We start from the raw sequence: 23,286 nt of genomic DNA on the forward strand, positions 1-23,286 counted from the left end.
ATTGTCCGGGGGGTAGTTGTCCAGGGGGTAGTTGTCCTAAGGGGGTTGTTGTCCTAAGGGGGTAGTTGTCCGGAGGGTATTTGTCCGGGGGGTAGTTGTCCTAAAGGGGTAGTTGTCCTAAGGGGGTAGTGGTCCAGGTGGTGGTTGTCCGGGGGGGTAGTTGTCCGGGGGGTAAATGTCCAGGGGGTGAATATCCGGATACGGCTATAATCACCTGGAGAATATACTAGTCGAATACCGTACACCATGTGGCCACCAAAAGAAGGGCTTGCGCTTGGGGTACGGCGATCGTGCGTATAACTACTGTATAAATAAATACTATTCCAATCGTACATAAACGTTTACAAATGAAATTTTATCGGAGCGCCATAATGAACAAATCTTTTCATCATATTTAGTATAACATCATGCTAAAATTACTTGAAAACTAGGCAGAAGCAGGTTGCCGTTACGTTAGTTAGTTACTGTAGCTAGGCCTAGCCTACTCAGGCCTAGCAAACGAGGTGACGATAGCCTAGGCCTATGTACAATCTGTGTGGTGAGGCATTTATGTTCGGTGTATAAGACGCACCCTTAATTTAGAGGTCAAATTTGCGTGTCAAAAGTGCGACTTATACACCGAAATATACGGTAAAACAAAAATGTATTAACAATTACAATCATAATTTTAAAATAAAAATCAAATTACAATTACGTAGTATCTCCTAATAAAAATCATTAAACCTTTCAAATAAAAATGTGTGATTATTGTTCTAAAAATAATCAAAGTCAAAACTCATTATCTTTTTGATGTTAATGTGAAAATTATCCAGCTTATGTGTAGGTGTTAAATTTGTATTCTGTTTAATCATTTATGAGGCAAAAAAAAATTGTTTGTTTGCTATTAACTGTCACCGAAACGGACAGCCATAAAAAACTGATTAATTATCTAGTTAAGGATGTCTGTGAAAGTTTTTTAACAATTAAACTGTAGTGTATCACATTGACTCTAATCACTCTGCAGGTATTTTTAACAATTTTCAATTACTTTATTATTAAATACCGTATATTTCGGTGTATAAGTCGCACCTGTGTATAAGACGCACCCCCTAACTGAGAGTAAAATATCGGTATTTTTTATATCGTCGATGTATAAGACGCACTTTATATTTCATCAAAACAATGTTTTTTTTAAATTGTAATCAATATTATTGTAATAATATTTTGTTATATCTACAACGGAGTCCTTTATTTAGGGTTTTTCTTACCTAGGCTCGGCCGCGCCCAGCCTCAATAAGTTCTTTCTAACTTGTTATTCATGAGTTTTGCCGCAACATCGAGTGCATGACCGTGTGTGTAACACGCACGTGTGTGGGCTAGCCTCGCTCAATTATTTCGAGAGGGTGCACGTTTTCATGGACAATCGTATTCGATTAGTATCTATGTATCCGAGAAGTGTATACGCTAGGTCCATGGTATAATCAACTGGAGAATATACTAGTCGAATACCATAGACTATGTGGCCGCCAAGAAGGGCTTGCGCTGGGGGTATGGCGGTCGGCGATTGTGCGTATAACTATAAATAAATACTAGGCCTAGTAGGCTAGGCCTATTCCAATCGTAAATGTTTACAAATGAAATTTTATCGGAGCGCCTAAAACAGCTCCATAATGAACAAATCTTTTCATCATATTTAGTATAACATCACGCTAAAATGCCTTGAAAACTAGGCAGAAGCAGGTTGCCGTTACGTTAGTACACTGTAGCTAGCCTAGGCCTAGCCAACGAGGTGACGATATGTAAGCTACAATCTGTGTGGTGTGAGGCATAATGTTCGGTGTATAAGACGCACCCTTAACTTTGAGGTCAAATTTGCGTGTCAAAAGTGCGACTTATACACCGAAATATACGGTAACCAAATAATAATAGTAACAGGAAAGTCCACTAGACACCATCGGGACCTAACAAAATGTCCCCTTAATGGAAGTTGGTCTTAGTGTTAAAACATCCCATTCCCTTCCTTCAATTCACAATGAGAATCTGATTTTCCAAAGTAGGTTTTACTGTATAAAAATAATACCTAGTTAGCTATTATGGAGAAAACTTATGAATAAGATAAAATGAAATTAACCCGTTTTTTTTTTATCTATTTTTTTAATCAGTTTCTACAGTATAGTGTTGATATGAATAATGATGAATATCCATTCCTGAAAAATCCATTCCCTCACACACCTCTCCCCTTATTTCTCCAACATAATTTAAAACCTTGTTTGGCAAACGCTCATTAATATTCATGACCATCGACCCATAGACGTCAGGATGGATGGTCAACGTTGCATTCTGTACCCTGAAGCAAAATTGTGAATTCACTCTTACCGACAACTTTCATTAACTAAGTGCCAATATCTATGGATATTCCATGCATTAATTTTAAAGTATTTTTGTCATCATCATCAGCAAGCTTGACTTCATCTTGTCTTTCTTGCATAGGCTCTTCATACAAGATTTATATTGTACTGTGAAATTCATACTAAAGCCTTGATCAAACTGAATTTAATTTGGTCAAATTAACTCACCACCAGTTATATTGACCAAGAAATGTCCAGTCCGAACACTGGCTGCAATTTCTTAAAGTTGCCTTCAACCAAATTCATCCACGACGCGTTTCTTGTACACATGGAATCTTTATTATGATTTAGGTTGTTTTAGGCATTTTATTTCCTTTTTTATATATTTACATTTTGTTTTTGTTCTGTTCATGTAATAATAATTTAATAATAATTTATTTGGAAGATAAGCTTTTGAAAAAGTGGCACACCTCTTTAAAGTGGAGCTACACTCAGACTTTCTCAGCTTATATTATGTTTAAGTATGTTTAATTGAAAGTGATTACATAAAAAAAAACAGGAAAAATACGGAAATATTTTCCAAAAACTCATTTCTAAAAAATCGGTCAGAAAATAGTGTTTTTTAACAAATTACAGTTTTTCAGTAACTTAGGGGTTATTAGTTTACAATACGTCGCGAAACGCGTTACACTTAGCGACTGACGCGTTTTAGTCGCCGGTTCAACGCATTGATGAAATGTCTCCCCTTTGGTAAATTATGTGTCGAAAAATAGGGAATAAATTTTATACACACAATTAATACGATTTGTTTAGGCCAAAGTAATATTTCCGATAAGAATGTCAGTATAATTTACATGTAACCTCATGATTTTCACTAGTACAACAACAGCATAATAATCTTATCAGATTGCTTTTAACTTTAAGCTAGGGCTAGGCCTAGCTAAGCCGTCTGCTCAGCCAAGCTAGCCTTGAATTTTTGTCTAGAGGCCTATGTATTCGTAGGCATGGTCGTTTCGCCCCATTTATCGTTCCTGGGTTTTCTCGCACATTAAGAATTGTGAAACACAAAATCTGATACAGAACCAGAGTAGTAAAGCGATGTGCAAGCTTAGACCTGACTGAAAATCAACTATTCAGGCACCCTATCATGGCCCATGGGTAGGCCAAGGTCGGGTGCCAGCAAAACAAACTTCACTGCTGTCAGCCTAGCCTAGCTATAGGCCAAGCAGCAACGGTACATACCTACACTCTAGTAGTAGTAGACCTAGGCCTAGCTTTATTATTATTATTATTATTTATTGCCAAAAACCAGTTACAAACAAACAAAACACAGAAACTGAGGGAGTAGGCAGGAACCTAAAAGTGAACCTAATCACTATAACAAGAGTTCAGGTTCCGTACTCCCAAAGTAACAACAATGATATAAAATAAACTATATAAAAATATTTAAAAAACAAATAGACGAATCAACAGTGTCAATATAAAATATTGAATATATAGCCACGTCTTTCTCAAATCTCGTTAAATTTGACATTTTAGTAATATCCTCATAATCACATTATTACACTGTGAAACATAATAGGGTCATATTATTCAGAATGTTTTAATATACTTTTCGCCCGTCAAAAATAACATCGCGACAAAATAACAGATCGCCAGCTGCAGTAATGTGATTGTGAAAAATGTCACGTGATCGTACTCCCTAGCAAAATAAAAAACCCAATTGGACCCGAACGGGGGAAAGTGTCTATTTACGCAAAATTGCGCAATGTATACGTGATAAAAATACCAGAAATAGAAAGATCTGGAAAAATTACATAAATATACATTTTACATTTTTTTTTTGGTGAAGAAATGAATTTTTTAGGATTATTCAAATATACCCCCCTTTTGCATGTAAAAGAATAGGAAATTACAAGGTATCCCCCCAAAACGCAAAAAGGAGTGATTTTCAAGAAAATCGTACTCATTGAAAAAAATTTCGAAAAAATATGAAGTATAAGGGATGATATTTTTAAATAATAGTTGAAATGTATGAGAAATAGTAATTTTCTGGGTGGAGCTCCACTTTAATGAAGGTGCGTCCAGAGTAAATAAAATAAAAGTTAGAGAAAAAAATGATTGAACAATAGGCCTATTTACAGTAAACATGTATGTATGTGTTTTGTATGTGTTCTTGTTATATATTATGACAATACTGTAGTGTACATACTGTACAGTGAAAAGTCACTAAATGAATTAAATAAACCCTGAAAAATTAATTTCACAGACCACTAAATGTTTTCTCCACACAACATTTTAAATGATTTCCAATGGTGTGTAAAATAGAATATTTCAATAAATGTTATATTATATTAAACCAATTAATGAAATTAGCACCTTTAACTACACACAATTTCCTATCATTATAATGAGAAAATTTTCTACTCCTCTCATTGAAATAGAACATATAGAGGGCGGCAGACAGATGATTTTGGTTATTACAACTTCTGTCAGTGTCATACAATTATACTTAGTATGAATATCATCAATAATCTCAGATTTTTTTTATAAATTTCCTTACCGTACACTTCTACCAGGTAATATTTCATTTTTCTTTATCTGCAATTATCCTTGAAGGCTGGATCTTTATAACATAGTTAAAGCTTCTCTCATAGAAATTCATAATTAATCGGACAGCTTTGGGACTATAATAAATCATGTTTCTCCTTGTTCATCTAATGGAAGTGTCCCTCTTTAAAAGAATGTACTGAATGTACCCTAAATAATGGTTGGCCATAATGTTAAAAACATATGTCACCTCGTTCATTTCATGGGAATGTGTCCTCTTAAAATAAGGGGCGTAGGCGCGGTTCTACACTACCTGGTAGTCAGGAAGTATTTTGTGTTGCATTAGCAAGTTTCCAAGAATGATGCTTTAATATGTGTTATCTTTGTTGGGAGCTACCCAAGACTTCTTCATTTACCAATGAACAATATCTAAAGCTCTGTCTACACTATCAAACTTGATGTGAAAAAAAAAAATGTGATGTGCCCATATATGGACATGATGATGTCATATCACTACCATATTTGGGCACATAACGCTTTTTTTGTCAAACTAGTTTGATAGTGTAGACTATTAAACAAATTACTTCACAAGACAACTTACATTGTTTTTTGTGATTGTTGGTGTCATTTGCTGTTGATTCTCAAACCTATCTGCTACTTGATTTGTTTCTTGTATTTTCTGCAGCAATGATTTCTCAACGTCCATTAACGTTGCTTGGTAAAATTCTTGAATATCTATAAAAAAACAAAATAAATATGCTGTGATATACTGACAAAAGTGAAGTGAGCCCTCTACATTTCATTAAAGATTATTCATACTTCTGTCTATTAAAGCCCTGCCGTCAACACAGAGCTTAATTTAGTCAATTTCATAATTAATTTATTGGAAATAATAATACATAAATGAAAACACTAATATATTAGATTAATTTTAACATGATGTGTCGATCTGAATTTAATTTCAAAGATGAATTTACAATGGTTTCAAAATAATATACTACTGTGATTATTAATATTGCAGCACCTACACAACTTTTTTTAAATTATTTTTCCTTGCTTATAATTTCATAACTTGTTTCCACTATTTTATGTTTTTTTAAACCACTTTTATGTACTTTTTGTTTTTTGCACATCTGTAAAGAATTGTGGCTCTGTTGCAAAAGAGAAAACAATAAATTATTATTATTAGACCTTAATTAGGAGGGTGAAACATTGAAATCTTAATTCTACCCTTCCGACCTTTGAGACACACCTATTCAGGGGGCACTTTCCCAAAAAATGAATGATGAACATATTATATATGTTTGAACACTAACGACCACGCAGGACACTTAGTTGGGACCCACAGGTGTACCCATAATACTACAGTAGTGGTCCTACTATAACTAAAACAAACAAAATATGAAGAATTAAGAAACAACTACAGTAGCATGGTATGAATTGCCAAATTATGTAGGACTATTATTTTTTTTAATGTTGGCGCCAGAATTTTCATAATGGTGTTGTCTAAATGGTCTTTCACACACTGTTCCGGCATGATTCCGGTCCGGCGCCAACAAATCCAATCGAACATCACGGTTTCGTTTTCACGTGGCTACGAGCATATCGATTGGCGCATAGCCATGTGGAGCGTTGTGAAAACGAAACATTGATGTTCGATTCATCCGGATCGGAACCGTGCCGGAAGGTGTGAAAGACCCTAAAACCAGATGAAGAAATAGTACATTACAATAAATCTAAAATACAATGTATTTAGTACTGTAAATCTATGATAATACAAAGTAATTTATGATAGAGAATTTATCAATCACAGAAAAGTCACTACAAAGATAAATTAGATTTTCTAAATTCACTTTACTAAACACATTTTTTAGCTCGAAGGAAATCAAATCAATAAAGAAATCGGCTGATGATAAACACAGAATCTGACTGAACCAAAAAGAAAAAAAAAAACAGCTATTCACAATACTATTAACAGTGAAATCACTCTAGGCTATACTAAACAAAGACATAAAATAGAACTCCATCACTGTAATTACCTAGCCTGCAAAATGATGCATGGGGCATTGAAATAAAAATGAAAAATCCACGGAGATACTGTTTATTTCCCTCACAAGATTCGATGTAAATTGAGCCTGGCAAAAACAAAACGGATACCATACTGTACATAGGAATATAGTTTAATTTTTAAAGTTATATTGTCATGTCAAATTTTTTATGTCACATAAACATGTAACAATTCACTTTGATAAAAAATTGGATTGAAAAAAAAACTACTGAAAATCATTATTTCTGTTGGTTTTATTTTTTCTATGCCGAAATGAATAACTATTCAAATTGCAAAATGACCTTTACAATGTTGGATTTATATTTTTATGTTTGGGGGAACAATCTTAACCAAGTCACATTCTAATTTATAAAAAGTGTTTGTGTAATGTAAACCACATGTAAAATTTTGCATATTCCTGAATGCAGTACTATAAACACTTTTCATTTCTTTTATATTTCAAATATATTTTTAGTAAATTTGAAAACTACTTGTAACAGACGTACAATAGACCTGTCACATCACAAAATTTTGTTTTTAAGTTAGTTCATACAAAATTGAATAATGTCATTTAAATAGCCAATTTTGTACCTGCCATGCCAATACTTTCACACAATGAAAATGAAAGTTTATTCACAAAAGAAAAACTAAACATAAATAAAAAAAATTGTTATTATTATTAATTCAAAAGTTCATGAATTTATACTATATTTATAGTTTATACTTAATTCTCATTCTATATCTTCAGAGAATTTGACAAATCTGTCGTTATCTAAACCGGAGTTACCATGGAAACTATCCTGGCTAACTAAGATGTCACAAAACAAGAAATTCATTATTTAAAGTCAACGATAATTCCTATGGATTTTGAAAAAGCGTTTGACAAGTAGATGTACCTGTAGTTCTTTGCTTGATGTTATTTTAATGAATGTTACTGCATAGTGCCAATATCAACACATTTGGTAATCAATTATTAATCCATCTTATCTAGTTCATTGTCAAGCTATGTAATTTAATATTATTTTTTTGAATTACAACATTTAAAAGTAGTTTGCTTTTTAAAAAAAGCAGGTACTATATCTATAAAATGAATCATTTCACCTTGGCACAGTTTAGAAACATGAAATTTCATTTTTTAAAAGGGCTAACAATTTGGTACTTGTTTGTAGTAGGCCTACATAGTCAACCAGTGTCTCCTTAATAGGGGTTCTATTATAATTTTTTTATTTTCATGAAAAATATATACAGTAACCATTTCAGTTAGTAATACACAGTACTGTATATCCATCCCAAAGTTGACACAATTTTAGTTTTTAGAAAACAACATTTTGTAGGCTTCTATAAAGTATACAGTAAGTTCATAACTGCATCACGCTTTGGAAAGAAATTATCTAAAGAAAAAGTGTGATGTGTCAAAAGGTGGTGATATGCTCAAATATGGTGGTGATATGCTCAAATATGGTAGTGATATGCTCAAATATGGTAGTGATATTCCCAAATATGGTAGTGATGTAGTGATATGCCTAAATATGGTAGTGATATGCTCAAACATGGGCGCATCACATTTTTTTGTCACATAAAGTTATAGTGTGGACAGAGCTTAAGGTCTTCAACTGGAAGCATAAATTCTCCTTATTTCTTATTACTTAGAAATATTCTTTGACTTTGATAAGATAAACGAGGGTTCACAAGAAAAATGTGACATAAAGAAAATAAACGAGTTGTTAGTTTCGCTTGGAATATTCTTACATGTCCATAATTCATTTGATTGCAAGAGCTAGCATTTATTTTCTAGTCTTCACAATCCATCTTCTCTCATCAATCCTGACTAACTTAGTAACTACTGGAGCATGAAAGACTATTGCTGTAAATGGAGAATTTAAAATATGTTTAAAGTGTATTCTATCATTAGAAAAAGGGTATAAAAATATGGACAGTGATATTTACATTAGCCGAGGCATATTATTGCGATATTATCGACACATTCCAAAAGACCTAGATAGGTTATATTATCACAAACCTCTTACGGGATATTCATCACTCTTCACCATCTTCCTCTAATAACAGTAACTTAAATACATCTACTTTATTTATAGTCTCCTTAGGTTATGTTTTATGTGAAGTCTGAATATATCTATCATGAAAAATAATAGTAAAAATCTAATAAAAAATCAATTTTTAATGAGTAAGATAAGGTAGACTCATTCCTTAATAATAACAGAATGCCAAACAAATCATGTTACACTATAAAAATCCCATTAATATTATTATTATTTGTAGAAATAAAGCTCTGTCTACACTATCAAACTTAATGTGACAAAAAAAGTGTAATGTGTGTATACAGAACCTTAGGGACTTGCTGAAACTTTTAAAGACAGAAAGGGCTAGAAATTTATTTTTTTAATATCCACTAGAAAACCTTTGCTAATTGTAACAAAAAAACTAACTAGGAAATGGTCAACTCAACTTGTAAGCACATTAAATGAATGAATTCTACAAAATGTTGATTTTACAGAAATTGGCAGAACAAGCCTTCAATGACCCTCCTAGCCACACCCACCAAAATTAATGCGCCAGAAAGTTACGTAGATAATTGCCACATGCATAGAAATTACACAAACCAGAAATGGTGGTGGGCTTATGTCGGGTTTATCCAGGTAAGCAGGCACGATATAGACTGGTTAACTTTCCAGCTATGCTGACCCCTCTGGGATCGTCCCCTATATTTATTATTAGCTTTATGAAATGTTCAACTAGTAAGAAAAATCAACTAGCAAATTGTTAGTTTGCCAAGGTAAATTTTGAGCCCTGACAGTATTTATTCATATGAAAAGAACCAAAACTATCAATCTCTTTTACTAATGTTGTGATATTTAAACGATCTGACGTACTAATTGAATAGTTTACCTGTTAATACCAATCAACTGAAATATTAAACCTTTACATAAAATTTATAGGATGTCAGATGTGTACAATCATAATAGGTCATTTAATTAGTGCCTGTCACAAGTAAATAGTGTTATCATCTATAAAGTAATTCGAATTCTCACAGTCTTTAATGATGGCTCTAAACACTTCATGTAATGGTTGTTTTGGAGTTCAATCTCCTAGTTCTAGTTTTGTTGGCAGAAAAAATAGACAGACATTGTAGACTTGGCAAGGCTTGACATACAGTAATGACAATTGTATGTATCAGTTAACAACAATTAATACAGGCTATACAATTTTGTAATTTTCAAATGATAAACATTTGAATATATAATAACAATGTAATTGAAATATATTGTAATATATGTTTAATCAAGAAAAGTTGGGGAATGCTATTGTAGTAAGGATTGGTGTTAAGTCGTTTGATATAATGTAAATTTGTAACATAAGAAATGGTGGGGAATGTTATGTTTAATGGGGAGTAGAGAATGTTACTTTCAGAGGTAATGTATTCCGGAAAAGGATGCATGAAGAGAGACTGTTCAGGTTTATATCTTATAGAGTAGCCCCCCTATTGTTATTATTATTGAAAACTAGTATCTCCTTAAAATAATACTGAAGGTGTGTTCCCTGAATAGATGTCCCAGATGTAGGTATGAGTGTCACTGATGTAAATACTGTATGTCAATAAATATAATTAATATTATTAATAATAATAATAATATTATTCTGGATTTATATAGCGACTAATGCTGAACATTATTACCTCAGTCATTTTTTTGGGGATTAAACACGTATGGAAACATACTCCCATAATGCAGCTACTGTAATAATCAGTGCAAAGTTGTGTCTTGATCTAACCGGGTACCCATTTATACACCTGGGTGGAGAAAGGCAAATGTAAGTAAAGTATCTTGCCTAAGTATACTAGCAATGTGGCGTGAGTTGAATTCGAACCTCGTTCCACGATCAGTAGTCCAACGTCCAACACACTGCGCCACAGCCTATTGGGCTAAACTACCAGAATAAACACAGGCAATACCACTGTCTTGTAGGGGAATTCAGAAAAAATTGTTTGGGTTATGTTCTCCCCTTAAAGTGGATAAGGCCTATGTCGGTTTATCCAGGTAAGCTAGACACGTAATAGACAATATTCTTTAGATACTGATAATTTAATTTCTTACAGTCACTCGATCATTTTTAATGCATCTCAATTTGTAAATAATTTTCATAGAAATCCCTACAAAATATTTCAAACTTAACTGCTCCCAGGTTTCTCATGTGTATCTTAGCAAAAGGTACTTTTCGCACTCAACTGAACACACAAACAATTCAACTCGTACAGGGACACGCACAATTTCCGTCGTTAAAAAGAAATATTTTAAACTTTTAAAATATCCAGCTGGTTAAATGGAGCTATGCCAGGTTGTAAAGACACTGTAAATTACTTGGTTAGTACTGTGTAGAATGTCATTTTCAAATACACCAGGGGTTAGAAAATTGTTTATATGGAGGTAATTTGTAAGCAATTTGCCTACAGCCTTTTTCTAAATAACACTTAGCAATGTGATGAACACAAATCCTTGAAAACATGATGGCAATATTTAGTTATATCTGAGATGACAAGCCTATTAAAAAATTGTAATTAACTGAACTGAAGAATCAAATCTATATAATGGCATTGTGATAATATGCCATAGTAAATCTGTGCATAGTGCCATAGTGTATGCTGCAAATGCTATACTTTACTGCATATCTTATGCCACTGTTTATAGTGCTATAGTTTATGCTGAAAATGCTATACTTTACTGAATATCTTATGCCATAGTAAATCTGTGTGTAGTGCTATAGTTTATGCTGCAAATACTATACTTTATGGCATAATATGCTGTATATCTTATACCATAGTAATGCTGCACCTTATGTCATAGTAAATCTGTGTATACTGTGCTATAGTTTATGCTGCAAATACTATACTTCTGGCATAGTATCCTGTATATCTTATGCCATAGTAATACTGCATCTTATGCCATAGTAAATAGGATAGTGCCGTAGTGTATGCTGCAAATACTAATGGCATAGTTTGCTGAATATCTTATTCCATATTATATAACACCTAAATAAATTCCTGTCATTTGATTGGACGATTGTGGGTCACATGGCGTGCAATAGTACGCACTATTCAACGATCGTTAAATAGTACTTTTTGAAACATTTTTGTGTACGAAAAAAAAAACGTCTCGCGGATGAAAAAAAATCTAGTACACAAATTATCCTATGATATGGCTCTGTACTGTGAAATACAACAGCGCCACCTGTCGTCTGGTCTCAGTTTCATTTGTAAACACCACCGCGAGATATGCAACAGCAGCAGATATTTGTGTACGATTTGGACATTATGTACTAATTTCATTCAAAAAGGCATTGAAATTAGCTTTAGATCGTTTTTAGGATTTTGATTAATTAATGGGGACATCCCTACAAGACGTGGAATTGTTGGAAAAACCATAATTAGCTTAGATAAGTTCCAATTGTCTGTCGAAGTTTTGCCTTTCATCCAAGCTAGTACTACTAGGCTACTACGGTAGCCTAGGCCATGCTAGTATTAGGCTAGGCCTAGCCTAGGCGTTTTAGCCTTGCTAGGCCTAGGATTGTTTGGTCGTTTGTTGACATAATTAACACAAAAGTAGGTGTGTTTACGAAATCCATATAAATATAACATTTAATATAAAATTATTAAAAACCAAATGTTACTGTTTTTAATCAATGTGTGTGAATTAAATGTAGTAAGCTTTGGTTAGGGCTACCTTTTATTTGATTCAAATAACTAGAATTTATTTAGATGTTATATAAAACAAATAATGAATGTTTTGTATTCGTGTAATGGTACAAATAATGGCACTTGGTGAATGATGAAAGGTTATATCAACTCGGCTCATCGCCTCGTTGATATAACCTTTCATCATTCACCTCGTGCCATTATTTGTACCATTACACTCATAAACATTCATTATTTGTATACTAATGCTGCATCTTATGCAAATCTGTGTATAGTACCATAGTAAATAGTATATGCTGCAAATACTATTCCATATTATTTATAATACATACCTCAGGTATAGTATTATGCTGCATACTATGCTATAGTGTATGCTGTGCATACTATGGTATAGCATATATGCTGCATATTCATCTGTGCCATACAGCAAATTATTTTTTTCTACACAACGCAATGATTTATGAGAACTCATTTATACATGCAAAAGATAGAAAATCATAAAAAGAAGGCAATACTATAGGAACATTAAAAAATTGAAGGATAGAAAAAAACACAACACAAACTCTTTAAAGTTTACTAAAAAATAATTAATAGGATTATTTTAAAAACATAAAAAAAAACAAAACCAAGAATCTTACTTGAGTCGTTGGCAGTAATAACTGTAGCATCTTGGATATCTGTACAAAAAGAGGAAAGAGAAGAAATGGAACAGTTAAATAACGACAAGTATTAGCAAGGACAAAGAAATTATGTTAAAGGAGAAAGCTAAACAGGTTAAACACACGAGGTACTGTACAAAAAATATGTTGTTAGTTTCAATATTAATACCATAGTTATAAAATTAACATTAAACAACATTAATAACTTTTGATTCTCGAATCTATATTGTTACCAAAACCTTCATCAGTTCATGTATCCATAACTGGTTATAAGCCCATTTGGAGGTGGGCTTATATGAAATGTACCTGCAATAATGTTGTTATTTTTATATAGAAGTTTAAAACTTTGTTTTGTTTTTGTATTACTTTAAAAATAAAGATAATTAGAAATAAAAGAAAGTATAAAGTTCTGTCCACACTATCAAATTAGTATGACAAAAAAAGGTGTGATGTGCCCAAATATGGTAGTGATATGTTCAAATATGGTAGTGATGTACATATATGGGTAATCACATTTTTTGTCACATAAAGTTTGATAGTGTAGACAGAGCTTAAAATAAAATACATAATCTCTTTACAGCCATATTCAGTTTACTCTCTATAATAATAAAATATACCTATTTGAACCCATATTCAGTTTACTCTCTAGTAAATTATATCACCTCTTTGGGTTTAGTACTTTAAACGTTAAAAAGAAAACAGTGGCATGGTTCATTATCAAGGTAAGAATTTCAAATGGTTCAAATGGGAAGCAATAAGAAAGTATAGGAAATAATAGGAAAGGTAAAGGAGCACTTTAAACAAATTGTAGATCACAATTAAAATGTTAATCTGAAATTGAAGGTGTGTATTACTACTGTGTAATATCCTGTATTATTTAAGTATTTCGTTGGCTATGCTTTCTTTGTGGTTTAATTGATTCCTGTACAAGGAAATATAAGGACTGTGATAAAAGCCATTTTTTATTAAAATGTTGAACTTAGAAGAAGGGCCTGTTTAATTACTATTCAAATGAAAGTACATAGTATTGAAAAAAAAACAGTATTGGTGTCAGTGCCTTTAGAAGATGTCTCATAAAAAACACAAATAAAAAGAGCTGACCTTTTTTAAATCACAATTGATGATTCCATAAAGTAGTTTATGCTTTCAATTTCATTTTTTTTTTTTTTTTCAGCAGACAAATATAATGTTGTGTAAACAGCACCCTCAGTACATGATAATAATAGACATCCAACAACATAAGGTCATAAATAAAAATTGTAAGTTTCATGTTCATGATTTTTTCCTGATGAGGGGTCTTTACTAACTATATAGATTATGATGTACTGTACGAATACGCTTTACGAATATGAAATGGGGATCAGCTCAAAAGTTTCACAAATGTATGACATATCCGTTTTCGTTATCGTATTCGTAAGGTTGCGAAACCTCCCTAATAGTGGGAAAAAACAATATGCAGCTCAAAAAGTTGATAAGGAAAGAGTTGTGAAACTTATTTTATTTGCCCTTAGGTTATACTTTACATTGACTCTGTTCTCAGATCTTAGCCGCTTGCTAATCTAATGAATTCTTGTCTAGGATGAATCTAATGTTTCAATGATAATGGCAAAACAAACACCAGGCTTCCTAATTGAATCATCCGAATCAATGGAAGAATACATTTTGATAATGGCATCTCGTCCCATTAATAGAGGCTATACACTATCATTTTAATGGATCTATACTATCAATATATGACTCGTAATATCTTAAAGGTATAACCGTCACTCCTTGCTGTAAACTAAGTTATTTGAATTGGGATTCTGATTATAGATTAAGTTAGTAAATAAGTATACCGCAATCTATACTGTAGTGAAATGTACCCAACAGTAATAGAACCCCTCCTGGGGACATCTCAATTCTGGCACATCCCTATTCACAGGCACAGGCACATCCCTATTCACAGGCACATCCCTATTCACAGGCACATCCCTATTCACAGGCACATCCCTATTCACAGGCACATCCCTATTCACAGGCACATCCCTATTCACAGGCACATCCCTATTCACAGGCACATCCCTATTCACAGGCACATCCCTATTCACAGGCACATCCCTATTCACAGGCACATCCCTATTCACAGGCACAGGCACATCCCTATTCACAGGCACAGGCACATCCCTATTCACAGGCACAGGCACATCCCTATTCACAGGCACATCCCTATTCACAGGCACAGGCACATCCCTATTCAAGCACAGACACATCCCTATTCACAGGCACAGGCACATCCCTATTCAAGCACAGACACTTTCCTGTACAAAATAGGGTAATGTATATTTGAACATTAAGGCCAACCAATTCAGGGGAAACCACATTTTGTTGGGTCCTGAAGGTATCCCCTTAATAGAGAGGTGCTACTGTATTTTTACATCATCAGTATCAACATGTACTGTAGGTCTAGTACGTACTGGTGGTTTACAATCTATTCACACCTATGGAGGTATGGTTGCAGTACTGCATGTAATGTAAAACTCTATACAATACTGTAAGATCTTTTGTACAACACTTTTACAGTATGAAAATTATACTTACGATACAAATCGATTCCTGAATGTTCTCCCAATCATTGACACTTAGATTTGTAATACGTTATATAAATTTGTATCCATGGTTTTATTGAAAATATGGATAAATAGCGACCATTATATATTTGGTAAATTATATATAAAACTAATTTCCTAAATTGGAAAAATGGCAGTGTAAACCTTAGAAATCAATATGTTTTTTCTACTATAGTATAAAATAAATTAACTTAGAGAATTCTATTATTATTGTTATTATTATATAAAAGTCTAAGTATGCTATACAGTATACACAGAGGTCCCAACTTGGGAAAGTCCATTCGCAGGAGATTTTGTCGTGAACCACATTCAATTTGTCGGGGCGTCGAAAGTCAACGAGCGGGGAATCGAAAATCAACACGCGTGTCGTTTACGTCTCTTAATTAATTAACTAAATATGTTGCATAATATACAGTATATACAATATTTACACATAAGTTGGCTTAATTTTTACATAGGTTTATCCATCAGTATTTTTACATTTTATTTTTTTTATGGACACATCCTCAGTACAAAGAATTTTAAAAATATATACTGTATTTTAACTAAAATTCAGTATATAAAATAATTTAACTTAATTACATAATGTACAATAAACACATGATAGTATTGCCCAATAGAATTTACTCTTTTTTTTTAGGCACAGGCCTAGCCTAGGGCTTCTACTAGGCCCTAGCTAGCTACCATTTTAAAATCCAAAAAAAAAAAAATATTAATTATTATAATAAAAAGAAATAACTATTCCGAATCCATCTTATGCTACATTACACGAGTTAACATATTATTTCAGATGAAAAACATTGAGTTTTATATTGTTTTATCCATACTAATTACACTGGCATTAAAGATATAACATTAAAATGTAGGCCGTTTTTTAGGTATTTCGCCGATTTCTTATCGCTAGGAAATTCCCCACCATCCACATCGATCGAGGTCTGAGGAATAGGCCTAGCTAGGCTAGAATAGAGGCCTAGCGTGTATGCCGGAACGGGTGGATTATTGCTATATAAATAACAAGTTTGAACAAAAGAGCTTACGACAATCTTAGGTAAATTGTTATTAAACCTAGGCCTACTTGCTTGGCGAATCCATGCCTTTTAAATCATTTTAACATGTTCGTATTATCGGATCGTACAGTAAAACCAAATAAAACACCGCCTCAACTCAACAACCTCGTGCGATGTGCGATCTGTTGTTCTTTTTGCAGCGGATCAACATTGGTAGAGTCCATTAATTATGAGGGTGTTTAAAAATGTAATAACTATTAAAAACGTGTCTCAACCACTGTGTAATCAAAGCGTTTATTTAGTTAAAACTTGGATCCTCCCAAAATTGATAATCGCGTATTCCGGTGACCACGTGATTGATTCACGGTTGGTTGCACGCTTCTTTTTTTTTTCTACGTCCGGCGTGTAGTACCGTGCTACTGTGCATGTTTATAATATTATTGTTACGGTTTAACAAAGGCACTGATGCTAGTCTGGGTTCCAGACGGAGTTTTGTCTTAATATTAGTTAAAAGATAAATATTTTGGCACATATGGCGTTTCATACGTATACTACTTGATTTTGGATACTCCGTCTGGGGAAACACGCACAAGTCACGTGGTTTGACACCAAGAATTCTTGGTGCATACGATTATCCGGTTGACTAGTTTCAGCTGCATGCGATTGGCTACTCTCTCGTACACTGTTTAAATATTCATATTTCAGAATTTCAAAGACTCAACAACTAAGATGATGCGCATGCGCTATGTTACGTTTAGACAATGTGTACTTGGGTACATTTATGAAAGTTCTGAAGGCTAGAAATTATTTTATATGCCTAGTAGTCTGGTAAACATTTGATGGGATCTTTGAAACATGAAAACTCGTCTTGATATATGATAGGCTAGCTTCTCCGCAAATCAAACATTGAATGGATCATTTATTACGCGGAGATAATTTTGATTTAATTCCCACCCAGACCCTGTCCTGTTCTGTGTGGTGGTGTAGCCCTGTTGTGTGCCGGTGGTATGTAGGCCTACTTCATTGGCGTTTTATTTGGCAGGTCATACGTGCGAGTTGAGTAGGACCTACGAAAGAGGCCAAGGACTAAACAATTAATAAGCAAAACAACTTGGCATTACTATTTTATATTTCAACAGTCTCGATTGTACATTAAGCACTGGTAGGCCTACGTACTCGATCTCTTTCATTTTGAAACAAAATGATCATTGGTTGATTCGAAATCCATATTTACATACCGCCCGCCCCATATAGCCAAATACGGTATGATAACCTACGTCATTCTTATCGTATGTTTGCGGTCTGCAAATCGATTTCTATACGTGTTTCACAAGTCTGTATTTTCAGACAAAAATCGCGGTCGAAATAAAAACAAATAAATAAAAAAAAAAGATAATACAGACTTGGGGCAAGTCTAGCACTGTGCATACAAATAAAAATACAATAATAGACCATGGAGACTGCATGAATAGACATTGTTTCAACATCCTGCCTCACTTTTGTCTGGTTATTTATTGACTATTGTTGACCTGGGCTGAGCCTGGGTGTAACCGTAAATCAATTTGGCCAAAAATATGGGGAAATTTGAAAATGCGGTAAAAAAATCAAAATGCGGTAGAAAACGTCGAGATAGCGGTAGCGCGGTAGATGGGTACTAAAAGCGGTAGACTACCGCGAGTAGCGGTAGACTTGGGACCCCTGTATACAGACAGACAATGGAGCAAGGCACTGGCTGCTATATGAATATTATACTAGCTATCCTGTTAATAGAACTAAGTGTACATTTTATAGGCAATAAAAATAAAATACACATCACTTAACAATTGACAAGACTGTTTAGCAATGACAGTTTTGAGAAATGTTTTATTAGTTATACCTCCATGGTTTCTTCTACAACTAACAGTAAGCAAAGAAACATACAGTTTTTCTATCTTTATAGAACAGTACAGTACCTTTAAACACACTAAAATATGCAACGAGCATGGATTGTAGTCACACATAGGACAATTAAGCTGTGTTACTATACCTACTTGCCCAGGGCAATTGTTAAAAATGTTATAAACATGAAAGTGACCCAAAAACTAGGGCAACAAAACTGTACATTATGATAATTACTGTTCATCTTGTTAAGAATATAGCTTGTTTGGTATTTGTGTTAATTTTATAGTAACATAAGAAATAGGATGTCGCTTTGAATTGTACATTGAAAATTGACTATAAACAATATAATTATGATAACCAATTTTATCATGAAATAATTTAATCTCTCAAATAGACGTTTATCATTGTTAATCTCAATATATTCCCAAATAAATTTATTTATCAGGTGAAAAGAGACAAATTAGAAACAGAATTTTGCCAAATTGATACAAAAGGCCAATCTAAACTGGTCCAATTTTTGGATTTAAAATGGATAACAATATTTTCTTTAAAAAATATGTTAAATCTAAACTATACATATTTTGTAATTAAATCATTTTGATAGTGTGTTGGTATTAAGTACAATCTCCAAATACTGTAGAAAATATAACAATTAATTATTAATTTCGTGACTATTAAAAGCAATATATTGTTAATCATCTAATTTTTTTTTAAATGGAATGAAAATATTTTGATCAGACTGAATAATAATGTTTAGCTATTAATCCAGTCGCACAACATGTATTTCCAATGCAATGGGATACAAAGAGTCTCTTTGGCTACAGAATTGTAACGCATTCATAAAAAAATGCAGTCAATTTTTCATGGACAGTTTATCGCATCAATGTTCAACGATAATCTCCGTTTATCAAATAAAATGTCATTTTAATTTGTATAAATTCAGTAGACTTGCATTTTATAAGCTTTTTCATTAAACAGTTTCCTAATAGTACTGACGACATGACCATTTTATTTAAATTGATTACTGAATATGCCCAGAATCACACAGGTGAATACAGGTTAAATATTCAACGTTATTAGAATGTTAATATTTCTGTTTCTATCACAACAGATAATCAGTAAAATATGGGAGGTACTTGGCCGATATAAAATTGTAAATTTTGTTTTGTTTTTATTTTAGATTTGTTTTTATTTAGATTTGTTTTTATTTTTAGTTTCCCTTTGGTTGACCAATAATTATACTGTAGAACGCACCATGCTTGTTCTTTCATTTCCTACTATTTTATATGTCCTTGTTTCGTATTTGGCAGAAATTTGAATAATAGTAAAAATAGCTATAGTTTTACTTTTAGTCTGCACAGTACAATGTATAACAATTTTAATTAAAACTTCAATATAATTTACAAAAATGCAATGCATGGGACGACACAGCCATTTGAATAAAAGCACACTGCTTAAATAACGCCCTCCCTCCTATTCCTCCACACTAAAATAAATAAAAAATCTAATTTAATACTCCTATAAACAATATTTCACACCCAAATCCTATCCAAAAAATATTCTAAAAATAAAATTATAATCTAATTATCTATAGAAAAACATAAATTGAGTATTTGAAATATCATTGTATTATTGTTATAATTAATTGAAATACATGTACAGATCAAGCTAAAAATGTTGAACAAAATATTATTCAAAATCCATGAAAATAGTTTATCCACGATTGTACTAAGTAAAATGTGACGCATATAATCCTGTACCGACAAATTACTAATAACAAAAAATGACAAGAATGCTACGATAATGAGCTGAAAATGCTTAGCGGGAATCAGAAAGCGAAGCGCTATTAACTTGATGTCAAGTTAATACAAATTAATCAAGAAAGATATCTTTCTATAAAATAGATAATAGTCTATTATAATGTTAAAATACCACTATAGTTCAATGTCAAATAATAATCGAGTAGTTCATATATTACTGTCAAAGTCTTCACTATACTGTAGATCTGCCAACATACAGTCAGAGTTATAAAAAAAAGCACATACAGATGATAGGCATATTAGCTTGTCTGTTTTGAGCAGAGTTTTCTACGCACCATTTTACTATTTAGTTACATTTATTCTAAATGTTTCTTTATCCAATCGGTGCAATAGGAGACCTACTACTGTAGATAGTGATTAAGTTTGCTTTTTAGGAATCCTGTCTCTGCCTAGTTGTGTGTGTTGTTATTTCTTGTTCTTTGTCCAAGTTTTTTAAATTGTATTTTTAAGGAGACAAACAAATAAAATGAAAAGAAAACATACAGTAAAATACCAATAGATAGCTCTAGTACTGAGTTATCTTATTATCAAATCTTTGTAAAGACATTTTCCAGGATCTGAGACAACAAAATTTATTAGACGCTAATGTTCCTGTATTTTTAAATTGAACATTTTAAATAGGATTCAATTCAATTCAATTTCAATTTATTTTTAACATACAACTAACACTACAACCTAGTACATGGAGGATGCATATTTTAAGATCTGTTTAGAGCATAGATCTTTAAGCTAATAAGCAACCTTAGACAATAATAATAATAATTACAATATAAAGGATTGCCTGCACCCATCGCTCCCCCTGGTACTACTACAGTACAATTGCGTCACAATATAGAAAATAAACCTATAATACTAATTATTTTATACCAATCATAGTGTTTGATTGCACAGTAAATCATGCATACATATTGCTTTAACAGAAACTGTAACAATACCAACACACCATTTAATAATAAACCTTTTATTCATATTAAATAATGCTTGAGTAGCCTCCAACAAGATAATGTTATTTCTACTACTAGGTGTCTCTGAACAATTAAATGAAAGGTGTCTAATAATAATAGAACACCGCTTCCACAACAATAGCAAAGCAACATGTTTCACTGTTGTGTTGAATTATTTCACTACAGCGTTGAATTATTTCACTACACCGTTTCAAATTATTCATACCTGAGCAAACCCATTCCGATTGTGATAAATAAATATATGAGGCATTCATTCAATATTGTCAATCGGTTATAGGTTAGATAAACTACAGTGAAGCTGACTATGTGACGTAAACAACATGTTGTATAAAATTTAAAGCTCTGTCTACACTATCAAACTAGTTTGACAAAAAAAGTGTGATGTCCCCAAATGTGGTAGTGACATGGCCAAATATGGTAGTGATATGACATCATCTTGTCTATGGGCACATCACATTTTTTTTGTCACATAAACTATGATAGTGCAGACAGAGCTTTCATACTATTAAAATTTAAACACTTCATATTGAGACTGGATAACTGGATAAACCAAATAAATAAAGATTTAAAAGGAAACAAATGTAGACTTTATCACACTATAACAAATCATCCTACCCAAAACAGGAAAATACGGAAACAAATCGTGGAAAGAAAGCATAATGTCGGAACGACAGAAAACCTTTCACGATAGAGAGATAGTAAATCAACCTTAATAATTATCTTATATTCTCATTTCTAGAATTTCCAATATCATCTCAATCAAAGGATGTTTTAATAATAGTACAAATGCTTGTGAATTGGATTAAAGGAATCAAATTTATTTTGTTATAATACATTACAGTAACTTTTATAAAAGGAAACTAGACAACCATTTAAAAATAATTGAATGTCTGTAAAATGGCATCTTCGTTCATCATCTCTTTGAATTCCTAGACGTTTACCCCAAAACATTTATGAATTTTTCTTCTTTCAGGAAATTGCAAATCTGCCAGCCAGACATTTTGACATGGGATGAACAGTTCATATAATCCAGCATAATTGTTGTCTGTAAAATTAACTAAGGAAAGATCACATGTATGGAACGCCAAATTACTTTGTATTTATAATCACTGGAAACGTTATCAGTTAATCAATTGATTTTCTGAGCTTTCCATAGTAAGTCTAATAGCACTAGTGCGTATAGTCAGTGATCCAAGTCGTCTCGTTTCAAATTATCATGATTCTGGCGCCATGTTTTTGTGCAATATTTTACAAGCAGGTGAACCTAGGCTAAAGGAAGCTCAGCTGTTTTACATTGAATAGTCTATGAATATGAAAACTGAAACCTTTTTAACAGACATCCTATTAAACCACAAGTAAATAATCAAAACAATGCTAATTTTAGAACATGACATCATAATCATTATGTGCTTAAAGCAGTGACGACATACTCAACAAAAAAACTCCTCATTTTTTCCAACATGCAATCCCTTTAACAACAAAAACAGTCTTAGCTGATTATAATAACATTAACAAGATGAGAAAAACATTCACTAAAAATACATATTCAATTTTCATTATAACGTACAGTAAATATATCGTTGTTAACGTTCACAATATTTAAAATTTGCTCTGTATTATTATACTACTGTACATTTCTCAAAATCAAAAACTTTGTTCTAAAATAGCAAAAATGGAGGGGTGTCTAGAAAACTCAGATCTAGAAAACTCAGATCTC

General features: G+C 32.6%; 1 protein-coding gene and 1 long non-coding RNA gene across 3 annotated transcripts in view; one reads left to right on the forward strand and one right to left on the reverse strand.

Annotated features, from left to right (window-relative positions):
* The window catches only part of LOC140049588 (disks large homolog 4-like), a 130,948-nt gene that overhangs the window by 78,089 nt on the left and 29,573 nt on the right, over window positions 1-23,286 (reverse strand). For both annotated transcript variants that reach the window (XM_072094519.1, XM_072094518.1), the window contains exons 3-4: window positions 13,270-13,308; window positions 5,479-5,612 (exon numbers count right to left, since the gene is read on the reverse strand). In XM_072094519.1, the coding sequence (XP_071950620.1) occupies window positions 5,479-5,612; window positions 13,270-13,308 (173 nt within the window). The remainder of the gene's footprint in view (window positions 1-5,478; window positions 5,613-13,269; window positions 13,309-23,286) is intronic.
* LOC140049590 (uncharacterized) lies at window positions 13,986-22,706 on the forward strand. Its single transcript, XR_011845310.1, has 3 exons — window positions 13,986-14,012; window positions 14,465-14,549; window positions 22,543-22,706. It is a non-coding gene; the product is annotated as an uncharacterized lncRNA (long non-coding RNA).

The sequence above is a fragment of the Antedon mediterranea genome, chromosome 5 (genome assembly GCF_964355755.1).
Source record: "Antedon mediterranea chromosome 5, ecAntMedi1.1, whole genome shotgun sequence".
NCBI lineage: Eukaryota > Metazoa > Echinodermata > Crinoidea > Comatulida > Antedonidae > Antedon > Antedon mediterranea.